Raw genomic sequence first — 14,289 nt, 5'->3', positions numbered from 1 at the left:
CAAGAGGAAAACGTGTCAAACATGCAGGAGATGTAATGTTGGCTTTTGTGACCTTGAAGCCTTGGAAGGAAGTACAGGATTCTCTTTTGGAAAGGGGGGAGATGGGAGGTTAAATATGTTGTTACATTTCTTCCCAGAAATACAACGAGTGGAAAGATATATTTCCAGATATGAGCGAGTACTCTGCAATGGTGCCAGACTTCGTATGGGAGTTGGACAAGCACATCGATCTGGGTGGGTCATCATTGCTCGAACTGAAATAATGTTCAGAGATGTTTTGATTTTTGTTGAACAAAAAAAAGTATCTCATCGACTGGTTTACGACATTGTGCGCAACAGGAATGCCATCCGTTGTTTAAAATGACTGAGAAGGTGAGAATGTGGATAAGTCCAACCAAAGTTGTACTTCCTGCATAACACGTTTATTTCATTTTGAACTTTTACACATTTGCATATTTCTCGTTTCTATTGATTGTTGTGTAACAGTACATGCATTGAGTGATCAAATGTGGATACATGTCCAAAAGGTCAAATATATTCATTGCCTTTTTTATTACCCTCAACAAAGGGCAGGGTGTTGCATTTGGGTATGTCTGTTTGTCTGCGCGTCATTTGCCAATGTAAACCACAATTTTTGCACGTTCTCTGTTTTTTCAACCGAGTACCTCGATGAAGTATGTATGTAGAATTAGAATGCGAGTGAGTACCTCCATAAAGTATGTATGGTACAACTAGAACGAGAGAACATCTATAAAGCCACACAAAACAAGTCCTGGTGAGGGTCTGCAATCTTTGATTTCTCCTTCGAGTTGTTGCTTTCTTTTCAGGGAATTTTCATCCACTTGATATGGAAATTGAATATGCCCCCATTAAGTTGATTGGGATGACAGGGCCACTGACATGATTTTTGTCACCATTGTGTGAAAGAAAGTGCTGCTTGTGCCTCACCCTTTGAGATTGGAGAAACCTCCTCATTTGGTTCACTACCTCAACCCTTTCATCCCCTGCTTGCAGTTCACTCCCTCACACTGCCCCTTCCTACCACCTCTCCCCACCCATCTTTTGCTACCCCACTTTAATTCCACCCTTTAATTTTCTGTCATTCACCCCAAACCTTTATCATGTCCGAAACTGAATCACACAATTGCTTCCTGTGACTCCCCTTTGCTTGCACCATGTGTAGGAAAACTAAGCCGCATGCTGCCGGACAAAGAAGACCTGGAGAAGCTCGTTCCGAATGCAGAGAGCATGGTACAATACCTGCAGGACCTTAGGGACTCTCTGCTCTCAGGTGTGTTTTGGTCTTCAGGATTATCTACATTTTGTTTTTGTGAGCTAAAACGCAATACATATGACTTGATGTAAAGGTAACATCTGTCGTTTCCTTTCAGTCATCTTCGCTTGTGTACAATACACATGGCCGACAGGAAGTAAAGTCTCCACTCATGTTGCATGAGTAAGGCCAATTGTTTTCCGCTTTCAGCTGTAGTTCACATGATTGAACTTTCTTGTCAGAAGATGTTGGAAGAATTCATTTTCTCAAAGGAATTCTGATCAATTTTGTTTGAGTTTTTTTTTTTTGTAAACGACTAAAATGCTAATGCCTTTAAATGCGACTCCAAAGCTAATTCGAGCAATCAGTATTATTATGATCGATGAAATTGGCATTTCAATCAAACACAAATGACTCTTCACACAAAAAAAAGAGATGAAAATGATCATTGTACCAAATACAGCACAACAATGCGTGAGTGGTGCTTTCGTTGTCATGGAGAAGATGAATTGTATTGGTTTTGAACCTTTGATTCGGTTTTAAACACCGATTATGACACCCACCTGCATGCTCAATTTTATTGACAGCATTTTTATACCAACGCAGCCAAAGGCCGGAGGCATGGTTTCTGGTTGTCCTGCCGTTTGTGTGTGCATCCACTATTGGGTTTTTACTTTGTGCATGCAGAGCGAAAAGCAGAGCTAAGCAATTGGTTCATGTCTGTCCGTCCATCCGTCTGTCTGTCGACAAACAGTTTATTATCGTGGAGAAACTAATCGGAACAACATGGAACAACAACAACTAAACAGCTACAATTGAATGTTGTATTTTGAACATGAATCGGAAGACAAACCTGTAGTTTTTCAGTACTTTGGCTCTGAATTCAACCCGACCGTGCATACAAAGAGAGGAGTGCGATAATATTTTTTTTACTCCGTCTGCCTGTCTGTCAGTCACACAAAATAGAAAATCATTCTAAACAGGAAACTTACTGTTTTTAAGGACGTCATAAAGGACACAAACATCAGAAACGAAGAACAAACAACGTGTTGGATAAGGTGGTGCAATCGACAACTGCGTCAACGGTGGTAAAATGGCAGTGAAACCCAGAATTAATTTATTTATACGACTTTTGCAATCTTTGTTTTGTTTAAATTGAATTACATATTTGAACACTCCAGAACACAAGACGCCTTCTTATCTATTCCAAGAACCTCCAGTTTTGTTGTACTTGAACGTGTTCTATCAAGTGGTGTATAAGGGTGGTGGTGTATAAAACTGCTTCAATAGCACTAAATTTCCAGAATTGCTCTGTCTCTCTGTCTCTCTCCAAACATAACAGTGAGTTGACATCTAATGGGGACGGAGACATATCCATTGAGGTATTCGTATCGGATTCTATTTTCTAGTTCTTTTATTGAGATGTTGTAGCTATCTCATTGGCTTATTCTTGTAGAAATCACTGCAATGTTTGAAGAATCGTGTCATGGTGCTTGTGCCCTTTGAGAACAGCCAGTTTATATGAATTTTTTGGTCACTATAGTAATTGCAATAATATGCCAGCTGTTAATTTCTCAGCTCACTTCACCTGATTTATATTGTATAGGAAATGTATTTCTTTGCCCTCCATGTAATGGTGTTGTGTTGTGTTCTTGCTGATGTGCTGTTGCCAGGTATGAGACATGAGGGTTTAAGCGAAGTCAAAGGAGTTGCTGATCTACTATTGTTAGGTGTGTAACATCAACCTCCCTGGCCTAATGATGGGCACTCAGCACTTGAAACTAACTGAATATGCACTGCCCACTCTCAACTGGCTGCTGAGCCCTCTTTTTAGTGTGGTTATCTGTAAAACTGAAAGCTTTAACTCCTCATTTGCTCTTGTCTATTACAATATTTTTTAATATTGAAATGGTCCGTAGGTATTACAATGAGTAACTTGAAAGCCAAATCTTCCTCAAGCCACACATGAATTTGCACACATGCTTGCATCCAGGATCAAGTTCTCTCGAGCGAAGACTTTACTGACCAGTTATAAGTGCTACCTGCCTTTCATCAGGAAGTTTCTGCATTGTTTAAATCCACAGATCATGTGGTGCTCATGAGTTAAGCCTCTTGGCCTACCAAGAGGCTTAACTCATGTGGACATATTTTTTGCTCTTAAATGAGCTCTTCAGCATACCACAGGCTCCATACCCAGCTGAGACTGACACTAAATGCAGGCAATTTCTCACCGGCTTGAGAAAGGTTAACGGTCTTCAATTGGATATCTCGATACTCCTTTGACTTGTGCTTCTTTTCCTCAAAGAGAGAAATCGTAAAGTTTTTATATATATATATATATATATATATATATATATATATATATATATATATATATATATATATATATATATATATATATATATATATATATATATATAGTGGTTTGATTGGAAATAGAAAAATGTAGTACGAGATTTATTTGATGTTCTCTGAGGGTTTATTTCTCAGCTCTGATGCATAAAATTAAGCTCTTGAATAACTTTCCAACTTCAGAGTGGAAGGTCATGAAAACATTTCATATTGCATCTGGTTGGCCAATTTTTTTCATATTAAATATTTATATTGGTGGAAAGAAAAAGTTCACATTTCTTTGACTACAGCTAGTTGCTGATTTACGTCGTGGATGTGTTCCTATAAAATGTGACGTTAAACAAAATGACTTTATTTGGGTATGATTTTCCCATAGACAATACATATTGTTGTTATGGTAGATGGCATTGCCAGGGGAAATATTTTGGTTACCTTAACTTAACATAACCTTCACTTAAGTACATATTAGACATACTTAAGTACAAGTATACTAAAGTATACTTCACCACATGATGAAACTTGTGATGCTGGGAGATAAAGCGATGTGGCATCCACTGAATGCTTGCCATGTTGTCAGTTCTCCACAAGCGGGTGACACGCTGTTGCTTCTACATTGGCAGACGGCACTACTGTACTTACAAATTTGAATGATGCTATAATTGTACGAGCGTGACTTAAATCGAATATTGATCCACAATGTGAAAACGAAGTTCTTTCGAAATGACGCAAATGGAGTCGATGTAAATCGGTGACTTACTGGTATTCTAAATCTCAATCTCAGAGTTATTTTGAGTGAACACCCCACATATGTACATTATCACAGACATGTTGTAGATAAATTGGCAAGCACAAGCAATATGCATGCAGTCACAAATGAGCAATTCCAACTGTGATTAATGCATTATCTTTCCTCATATTAATTTACAATTGGTCACACTGGCTTTGACACAAATATACTTCTTTGTTTTTTATGGACCCTAGGCACCAAAAAGCAACATGTATTGAACAAATTGTTTCAAATAGAGCACCTCGTGACCATTGGAGCTTTTAAATTGCATCACATGTGAATCATTCCATCTGAAATCACCAAATTTAAGAAAACTAGCATAACCCGCGCTCTGCGCGACATGTTGGGGTGGGTGTGTTTGAGAAAGGAACTGATGCAGAGCATCAGTAGTAATTTTACTTTAATGCAGGAGGTGGAATATGATTTCACTGTTTCAGAACCATTTTATTTACTTTTTTTTTGTACCATGCACCTCATATGGTCTATGAGATAATGTAAGCCGAATATCACGTTACTCGAGCGCAGAACAAAGTCGAAGATAGCGCGACATGAAACCACAAACTCGGAAATAATATATAAGATGTTCCCAGTTGACCCATTCAGATTTTCTTTAAACTTTCATAAAATAGTTTCCAGGTATCAAAATGATGCTGCATAAAATTTTAGGTCCATAGATGCAGTCAACTCAGAGACATTGAGGGTTGAAAATGTGGTTGTGGCCCTATTTTTATGGTCGTTGCGAGCATCACAAAATGAATGGCTACTTTTAAACTCCCACAACTTTTTAAATATTAATGCTAGAGCCTTGAAATTTTCAGAGATTATTTTTCTATAACTGCTCTGAAAGAAACGAACGTAAAACTGAGTATACCTCTGTTAAATTTTATGACCTGATCAGTTGAAATCCAGAAAAAAAATGTTGGTTTTGTATGAAGACCCAACTTTGAGACCCCATATATTTTTATTTACCCATCCCAGAAGCTTGAAATTTTTTCATGTAATAACTGTATGGTAGTAGTATTCAAATACATGTTTACCTTTCTTAATCAGTCATATATATAATACAGTCATGATCCCTCAAAAATTGAAAATTTTCATTTTTCCCCGAAATTCAGATGAGGATTGCAAATATATGACAAGGTATACCACTTCAAATTGTTCACCATTGGAAAGAGCATATTCAAGTTTACAAAAGTGTCAAATATCAAAGTGGTATATTTTTTTGAAATATATTTTCTTTTTTTTTAAACTGTTAACACACTCGTGAATACATGAAGTGTGTGCATGGTGTGGGCACCATGGTAATCATGAATGATTAGTTCTGTGATTCAAATTAATAATACAAAAATATATCACATACTGCAATAACAATGAAATAAAACATTTCACATAAATGATTTGAATAGGTCCTTGATCTGCTTTTCCAAGTCAGGTGCGAGCTTGTACTGCCTCCCAGTTGACGTTAGGGGAGCATCAATAACTTTCATCACATGGACCAAAGGAACCCAACAAATGTCCTCCCTTGAATGTAACTATATACACTGCTGACATCAGCAGATCAGCCACTATTCCTGAGTTCTATTTTTAGCCCCAGCCAGATGAGTTAAGCTCTTGCTATTTACAAATGAGAAACAAAGAATTACAAATTCAAATTTCAAAGTATTATGTTCATGGTATCCTTATAGCAGATGATATGTATGTACATTGTATATACAGTCATGCGCCACTTAACGACAGGGTTACGTTCTGAGAAATGCGTAGTTTAGCGACGTCGTCGTTGTGCGAACATCATTTTTTTTTTCGTTTTTGTTTTCGAACATCGTACTTACAAAAAACGACACACCTTGGCTATATGGTATAGCTTATTGCTCCTCGGATACAAACCTGTACAGCATGTTACTGTACTGAATACTGTCGGCAATTGTAACACGCATCCAAGAGAGACGGAAGACACGTTAGTTTTACCTTTGTGCTGTTCATGACGGCCATCGGTGTTGTTAGCAGCAGCTTACAATCTCCACTCGCATCGATTATAGAAAGATGAATAAATAGCGTTTTGGATTTTATAAATACGTAATCATTGCATCAATGTTATAATTTATAAATGAAGAAACGAGCTCCTGTCAATTGTGATATATATTTTCGGAACAGTGCGATTGTTTTAACAACATGAAAAGCTTCACCAAAAAGAAATTTGTGTTTTCATTTTGACTGTAACAACGATTTATTCGCGGAATTCTTCAATTCAAAGGTAATTTACTTGCTAGAAGGTAAATGTGGAAACATTGGTTCAGTTTGAAAGCCGATTTCCTTGAATCCCAATTTAGCATGACCCTGCTTTTTTTGTGATGACATTTTATGGACCTCAACGATCGCATTATAACAGGGCCACACTGTCGTTTATTATCATTATGAAGTATTATGTACTGTACAGCGTACATAATTGTACGTGCTATTTTTATACGACTGGCAGCGAGTGCGACGTCGGCTACATCACTCGGCGATAGGAATTTTTCAGCTACATTTTTTTTTCAGAGCTGGCAGATCCATCGTATATGCGATCCGTCGTTGCCCGGAACGTCGTTAAGTGGCGCATGACTGTACATGTACTACACATATGTACTACATGTAAAAGGACTGCTCATTAAATAGCACACACAACGCGCACAGCACTGGCAGAACATCATTTATTCAAATATTTAAAAGATATTGATAGAAACATTATACCACATTGAAATGTTAGACTTAAGTTAACTTGAATATGATCTTTCCAATGGTGAACAATTTGAAGTGGTATACCTTGTCATATATTTGCAATCCTCACCTAAATTTCAGGGAAAAATGAAAATTTTCAATTTTTGAGGGATCATGACTGTATTTATATATGACTGATTAAGAAAAGTAAACATGTATTTGAAGACTACTACCATACAGTTATTACCTGAATAAATTTCAAGCCTCTGGGATGGGTCAATAAAAATATATGGGGTCTCAAAGTTGGGTCTTCATACAAAACCAACATTTTTTTTGTCTGTATTTCAACTGATCAGGTCATAAAAATTAAGAGAGGTATACTCTGTTTTATATTTGTTTCTTACAGAGAAGTTATAGAAGAATAATCTCTGAAATTTTCAAGGCTCTAGCATTAATATTTTAAAAGTTCTGGGAGTTTAAAAGTAGCCGTTCATTTTGTGATGCTCGCAACGACCATAAAAATAGGGCCACAACCACATTTTCAACCCTCAATATCTTGGAGTTGACCGCATCTATGGACCTAAAATTTTATGCAGCTTCATTTTGATACCTGGGAACTATTTTATGAAAGTTTAAAGTAAATCTGAGGGGGTCAACTGGGAGGCCTCCAGTGAAATGAGTTGGAATGACTCATGTGGTCATGTGGAAATAAATTTGAATTGTTGCTCCAAGATTGCTGGTTCAATGACAGAAGATGCCATGTGCATTTTTGCCACCTCCATCCCTACTGTCAGGTCAAGCCAGATTAGATCTGTGACTTGCTACATGTACCATGTAAACCTGTACTAACCTGTTTCATGGTCGGGTTGTCGGCGACTTAAACGTCTCCTCCACCAGGTGTTCTGGCGAGGAGGGTGTATGGATATGCACACCCAGCAGGATTAAAAACAAAACATGTCAAAGGGCAGAGGAGCTCCTTGTGAACCAACGTCCAACCATTTCTAGTGCCCAAATGTGTCTGCGGACATCGTCTTGCAGTTGGGTTACATTTATAAAGAGATTGGTGACAAGATTTGCACTCTTCACTCCGCTAAAGTGAATTTGCACTCTTCACTCTGCACTCTGGCCACCTTAAAACCGTACACTCCGCAAAACACTAAAAATGCAAAGAAAACTGAAAACCCACTCTGTGCGAGTACTTCCTGTGCCAACTGCCCTTCGCAGGGCAGCTCACCGGATGATGGGATTGGGGTAAAGCCTTCGGGAACCACACTCATTGATGATAGGAGGTAAAACATGGGGCAATCTTCCTGGGATGGATTGCGATGGTGTGGGTCAGGGTGGTGCCGAGGTGTCGTCCACCAGATGGCGGTCTCTTTGGTTGAGTACCTGGAATGTCCTGTCCCGAAGAGAGGATGATCACCTGTCTCTGTTATCATCTGAGCTCAAGCGCTTGAACATCGGTATTGCAGTACTCATTGTGGTGTAGAGACCGGAGAGTGGTGAGATCATAGTGGGTGGTTACATGTACAATTGGTCTGGTCGCTCTGATTGTTACCATGCCCAAGGAGTTGCTGTTGTTATGTCCAATAAGCTAACTCCAATGATAAATAATTGAGGTAACACCGGTCAACGAGTGCATTTTGAGACAAAGGATTCGTCACTCCTTGGGTGTCGTTTCCCTTTTTTCTGGATATTCTTTGACTGAGGCGAGTGATCTCACCCTGAAGGACACATTCTACGCCACGCTCGAGTCTGTGGTTGATCAATGCCCCAGGTGAGACACCCTTCTCGTCTTGGGGGATTTCAATGCATCAACTGGAAAGGATAGGGATGGTTATGAGACGTGTTGGTCCCCATGGGTCTGGAACTGTGAACCTGAATAGCACTAAGTTCCTTGACTTTTCAAGAAGTCGTGTACTTTGGGCGGCTGGTTCATGATTTCAGCACCCACGGGCTCATCGCTGGACTTGGTATTCCAACGCTGGCGGTGTGGCAAAGGAGATTGACCATGTGCTCGTTGATGGTTGCTGGAGGATGATCCAGAACTGCAGGGTCTACCAGAGTGCTCAGTTCCTCAATACTGACCACCGGCTTGTAGCAACTCTTAAGTTGCACCTTAAATCCAGGAGAATGGTACCATCCCAGCCGAGGCTGGATGTTGGCAAGCTCAAGGATGAGAGGGTAGCTGAGGAGTTTGCAAACGGGCTGAGTGAGGATTTTGGGGGCTGGATGCTTTGGGAAATCCTGAAGAGTTGTGGAGTGCCTTCAAGACCACCATCCTTGATTTTTCCGGTGGATGTCTTGGAACTCACCGTCGGGTGAAGAAGAATTTTGTGTCTCATGGGACACTGGATACCATTGACTTGAGTCGTAGGGCCAGACTGAATGGCAGAGTTGAGGCGTAAAAAATGTATGTGTGCTGAGGGTGGACAAGGAGGCTGATGTGTGAGGAATCTGTGATGGGGTAGAGCATCACCTGTGGTCAACTGATTCTCATCCTGCTTTCAGGGTAATTCGCACATTGTCTTCCTCCAAACCCATCCCTCAGTGTGCTGCAATTAGAGCGGAGGGTGGTGGGCTCTTGATAGAGGAGTCCAAAGTGAACGCTGTCTGGGCCGGTTGCTTTGAACGGCTGTACCAGGCTGATACACCAGCTGTTGAGTTGGATGTCAGGGGTGTTGCTATCCCTACTGCTGACCCTCCAATCAACTGTGATGCCGCTTCACTTGTGGAAACGCAGGCTGCGGTGAACCGTTTGAAATGGGGTAAAGTTCCAGGGATCTGTGGCATCCATGCTGAACTTCTCAAGGCTGGTGGAAATGCTGTACTCATGTCGTTGCATGCAATTCTGTGCTCTGCCTGGAATACAGGCATTATCCCAACTGACTGGAAGAGGGGCCTTGTTGTTCCTCTCTGGAAAGGGAAGGGTGATCACCAGGACTGCAACAACTACCGAGGGGTGATGCTGTTTTCATTTCCGGGCAAGGTCTTTGCTCGGATAATTCTTGATAGGGTTTGCCACCACCTGCTTGAGCACCAGCGCCTCGAGTAGTCAGGCTTTACACTAAAGATGTCATCCATTGACCACATCCTTGCTCTTTGGCTCCTCACCAAATGCAGAGGAGAGTTTTTGCAGGGGCTGCTCGCAGCCTATGTTGATCTCTTCATGGAGTTACACTAAAACTGATCAATCTAATGTCTGAACTATACTCTGGGACTGAGAGTGCTGTGTGATGTGATGATTGCATCTTTGTCTTATTTCCAGTTGATACTGGAGTTTGTCAGGCGTATTTACTGGCCCCCACAGTTTTTAGTGCTTGTGTGGACTTGATTCTCAGGAGGATATCAGAGAGATCAAGCTGCGGTGCATTCTTTGTGAATGTCAAGATCTCTGACCTTGTTTTCACAGGTGATGCAGTTATCTTTGCAAAGACTCTGGATATCCTTCTGGGGGGCTCTCAAGGTGCTGAATGAGGAATCAGAGCTGCTGGGATTATGGGTTTCCTGGGTCAAAACTAAGATCCAAGTTTTCAATGACATCTTGGATGCTGCTATCCTGTATGTACCTGTTTGTGGTGAGGATGTTGAGGTTACGGAGAGATTCACTAACTGTGGCAGTGATAGTCATGTCTCTGCTGCGTGTGAGCCAGAGGTCAATAGATGTCTGGGTCTGGCCTGGGGAGTCATGGATTCACTGGATTATGGGGTGTGGCAATGCCGGTACCTGTGCAGGAGGGCAAAACTTGGAGTGTTCAGGTCCTTGGTGCTTCCAGCCTTGCTCCATGGATGTGAGATTTGGACTCCGACCAAGGAACTGAGATGGAGACTTAATTCCTTTGATACCAAGTCTCTTCAGATAATCCTTGGCTATCGCTGGTCAGATTTTGTGTCCAACGAGCGGTTGCTGAGAGAGACTCAAATGAGATTTGTTACCTGCATCGTCAGTGAGAGTCAGCTGCGGATGCATAGGCATGTGGCTTGTTTTCCTGACACTGATCCTGCTCACCAGATCCTCTCAGCGAGGGAACCTCCTGAGTGTCGGAGGCCAATGGGCCAACCACGTGCCTCGTGGTTGCAGCTGGTTAATCTGCATCTCAAGGAGATGGGCCAGGCATCTGCCTGGGAGATGGTCAGACAGAGGCCCCTGGGGTACCGGGAGAAAGTGGACGCAGTGACCCGCTGCTCCAGCGCATGCTCCCACACCTGACCTGACATCCATACCCAGTTTAGAATCCCGTGTGGGCATGGGAAGCTGGCTAGTTGATGCAATATCTTGTCACATAAATTACAAAATACAAGCAACAAGCAATTACATTCTGCAACACACCCATTTTTTTATTTTTTTGTGGAGCCTGACTTTGTTTTCGTGGAGCCAACACACTTTTCTTTACATGGAGCTTTGCTTTGTTTTTGTGCTATCACAGAGCTTATTAATGTCTGTGGGTAAAACATTATTATGATATTCCTGTATTAGTACCAACAATTTAGCAAAGCTGGTAGGTCACCATTTGACCTTCATTTCTTTTGAAGCATATACAACATCAACAAGAAAAAAGCAATCAGAGATTGCAAACCCTCGCCAGGACTTCTTTGTAGTGGTGTATTTTTATAGGTTTTTAGGTAAATGCAATATTGCTGCCAAACCATGTGACCAATGATGTCATATGTGTGAACCTTTTGTTCCTCATGGACAGACGGTCATATGTGTAAAGTTTCACCTCGATATGTTCAACCACTTCAGAGAAGATTTTTGAATTTTTTTTTTCTTTTAGATTTTTAAACAACATGGCTGCCGAATCACGTGACCGATGACGTCATAATTTTTTTTTTTATGTGGACCATTTTATTCCTCTGATCCTCAAATTTCATACTGTTTGGATGTGGCATTCTGCATATGCAATTATGACATCATAACGAGGGCGCCCATGAGCTCATTAAAAAAAAAATCACACTCATTCCCCATGAGGAGAACTTGTCATGTGCCAAGTTTTAATTTTTTCCTTGGTGCTGTTTCAGAGATGCAGAGGTCCAAATTTTTTTCTGTTTTTCCAATATGGCTGCCACACCACATGAACAATGACATCATAATTATCATTATAACATTCTGCATGAGTAGTCGCACCGAATGTTGAAAATTTCCAAAAATTTCGATCCCGAACAGCTTGGTTTCGTCTTGATCCGCCAAGCGGTTGTGGAGAAAAACACAAAAGTTCTGTGTGGACAAACAAACTTCACATTTTTTTGAAATATATAATTTTGTCACATTTTCCTCGATGTGCAGGAGTCAAGGGTTGACAGAAACTTCGCCACCTCTTCAGGTCCAAAATAAACTTTCTCTCCTCTCATAGCCAACATGTGGCTTTGAACTGGATCCTTTAGTCTCCTCTCCCTGTCAAGGCTGGAGTGCCACAACAATTCCAATTCCTAATCTTCATCAACCATCTCTCTCACACTCTGGAAAACCCTCTTTACCGCTTTGTTGAAAATCACTTTGTTGAAAACAGACAGCCAAACAAACAAACAAACGAACCCAAATGCAATACCCTCTCTGAATCCTTCGGCGAGGGTAATAATGCCATGTAGTTGAGTTGTAGTCCTCTTTACTATCAATATATCGTTTTGTCACATTTTTAACCTCCGCCATCGAAGATCGGAGATTACTGTTTTCACCCTTTTCTGTTTGTTTGTTTGTTTGTTTGTTTGTTTGTGAACAGTATTACGGAAAAACTCCTCGACGGATTTCGACGAAACTTGGTGGGGGATTAGGTATGGTCCAAGGATCATGCCATTAGATTTTTGACTTGGGCCAAAATCCAATATGGCCGCTATGGTGGCCATTTTTAAAAAATATTTGAATTTTTTTTTGCATTTCTACATGTTTTAAGTGATTTCCAACCCTGCCCCCCCTCCAAAAAAAATTATTTGAGAAAAAAAAATTTGCAACTTTTTTTTCAACAAAATTTCGATTTTTTTTTTTTTTTTTTGGGCATTTCTACATGTTATAAGTGATTTCCAACAAAAAACATGCCAAAATTATAATTGCGGCTGATTTTGGAACTTCAGGTGGATATACCCACGTAAAATCAATTTCTGTCTCAAGGAATCTAGTTATGACGAATGAATTGAGTAAATAAAAGTTAAAAGTAAAAGGGAAAGTTGCAAACTATAACTCTGTGAGCACTGTTGACATCAAATTGAATGAATAGGATATCAGGTTTACTTGAGTGACCTCGCAGTTTTGGCGGCGGAGGTTTTGCTCTCTACCGAGTGCTCCCCCTCTAGTTCTCTATGTGTTCACTGTCTTGCTGGAATATTACTCCCTGCCTAATGAGTAATTTTTCTGAGAGATGTGCTTGAGGGATCAGAATGTGTCTACATTGGTCAGCAATTGAGGTACCATCAATTATGCATACATCACTGATACATTTTCTGAGAGGCAGCCCCAAACTTTTACTGATCCCCCACAATGCTTCACTGTAGTTGTTGTACTTTGATTATGAAAACCATTCTCCGAACACATCGTCTTTGATAGTTGCCGACTAATCTAAACTTGGATTCATCCGTAAAGAGCAAGCATCTGCTGCTTTGCTTGTTCCACTGTTTGTGCTCCAATATCCATTTCATACTTTGATTTGATTACCTCTTCTGAGCAGTATTTTTTGAGCAGCAACACCTCCACTGAAACCACTTGGTGTGAATATTTATTTTTTGCTTTTCTCAAGATAACATTCACACCTTTATTTTCAAGCAAGGTCATTCGCAAGATCTGTACTTGGTCATCAGATGTTATCTAGTAAAGAAATTAAATAAATAAAAATGTCTCGTGAAAAAAAAAAAGTCTGTGAATTATGGTAAGGATTAGAGGGTTCCAGTTTGACATCCCCTTACCCTCCTCAGAGTTTTGTAAGTGGCCCATCCTCAAACATGGGGTTTTATCACAATTTATTGCATGGAGTATCCTTCACTTTGCAAAAAGGATTTGCACCATTGCTGGGGATAGCATGAGGACCCATAGTTTTAAAGGATTTATATCAGGATAGCACTTTGTGATTGTTGGGGTGACAATGAGCTGCGATGAATTATTCACACCTAAATGTACTCTCGTACAGTTTATTATCAGAGTTTAAGGGTGAGGTTACAGTGCAGTTTTATTTTCATACCCTCTTTTAAAATGCCTGTT

The 14,289-nt window shown here is 40.3% G+C and overlaps 1 protein-coding gene across 4 annotated transcripts in view; it reads left to right on the top strand.

Annotated features, from left to right (window-relative positions):
- Positions 1 to 14,289, top strand: part of OPA1 (OPA1 mitochondrial dynamin like GTPase) — a 106,617-nt gene that overhangs the window by 2,412 nt on the left and 89,916 nt on the right. For 2 of the 4 annotated variants that reach the window (XM_085899002.1, XM_085899000.1), the window contains exons 3-5: positions 138 to 234; positions 1,184 to 1,291; positions 2,947 to 3,003. In XM_085899002.1, the coding sequence (XP_085755128.1) occupies positions 138 to 234; positions 1,184 to 1,291; positions 2,947 to 3,003 (262 nt within the window). The remainder of the gene's footprint in view (positions 1 to 137; positions 235 to 1,183; positions 1,292 to 2,946; positions 3,004 to 14,289) is intronic. The other 2 variants (XM_085899003.1, XM_085899001.1) reach the window with 1 other exon arrangement.

The sequence above is a fragment of the Eptatretus burgeri genome, chromosome 10, assembly GCF_056783735.1.
Source record: "Eptatretus burgeri isolate ZD-2024b chromosome 10, Ebu_testis_v1, whole genome shotgun sequence".
Taxonomy (NCBI): Eukaryota; Metazoa; Chordata; class Myxini; order Myxiniformes; family Myxinidae; genus Eptatretus; species Eptatretus burgeri.
This window is presented reverse-complemented; position numbering and strand designations above follow the sequence as displayed.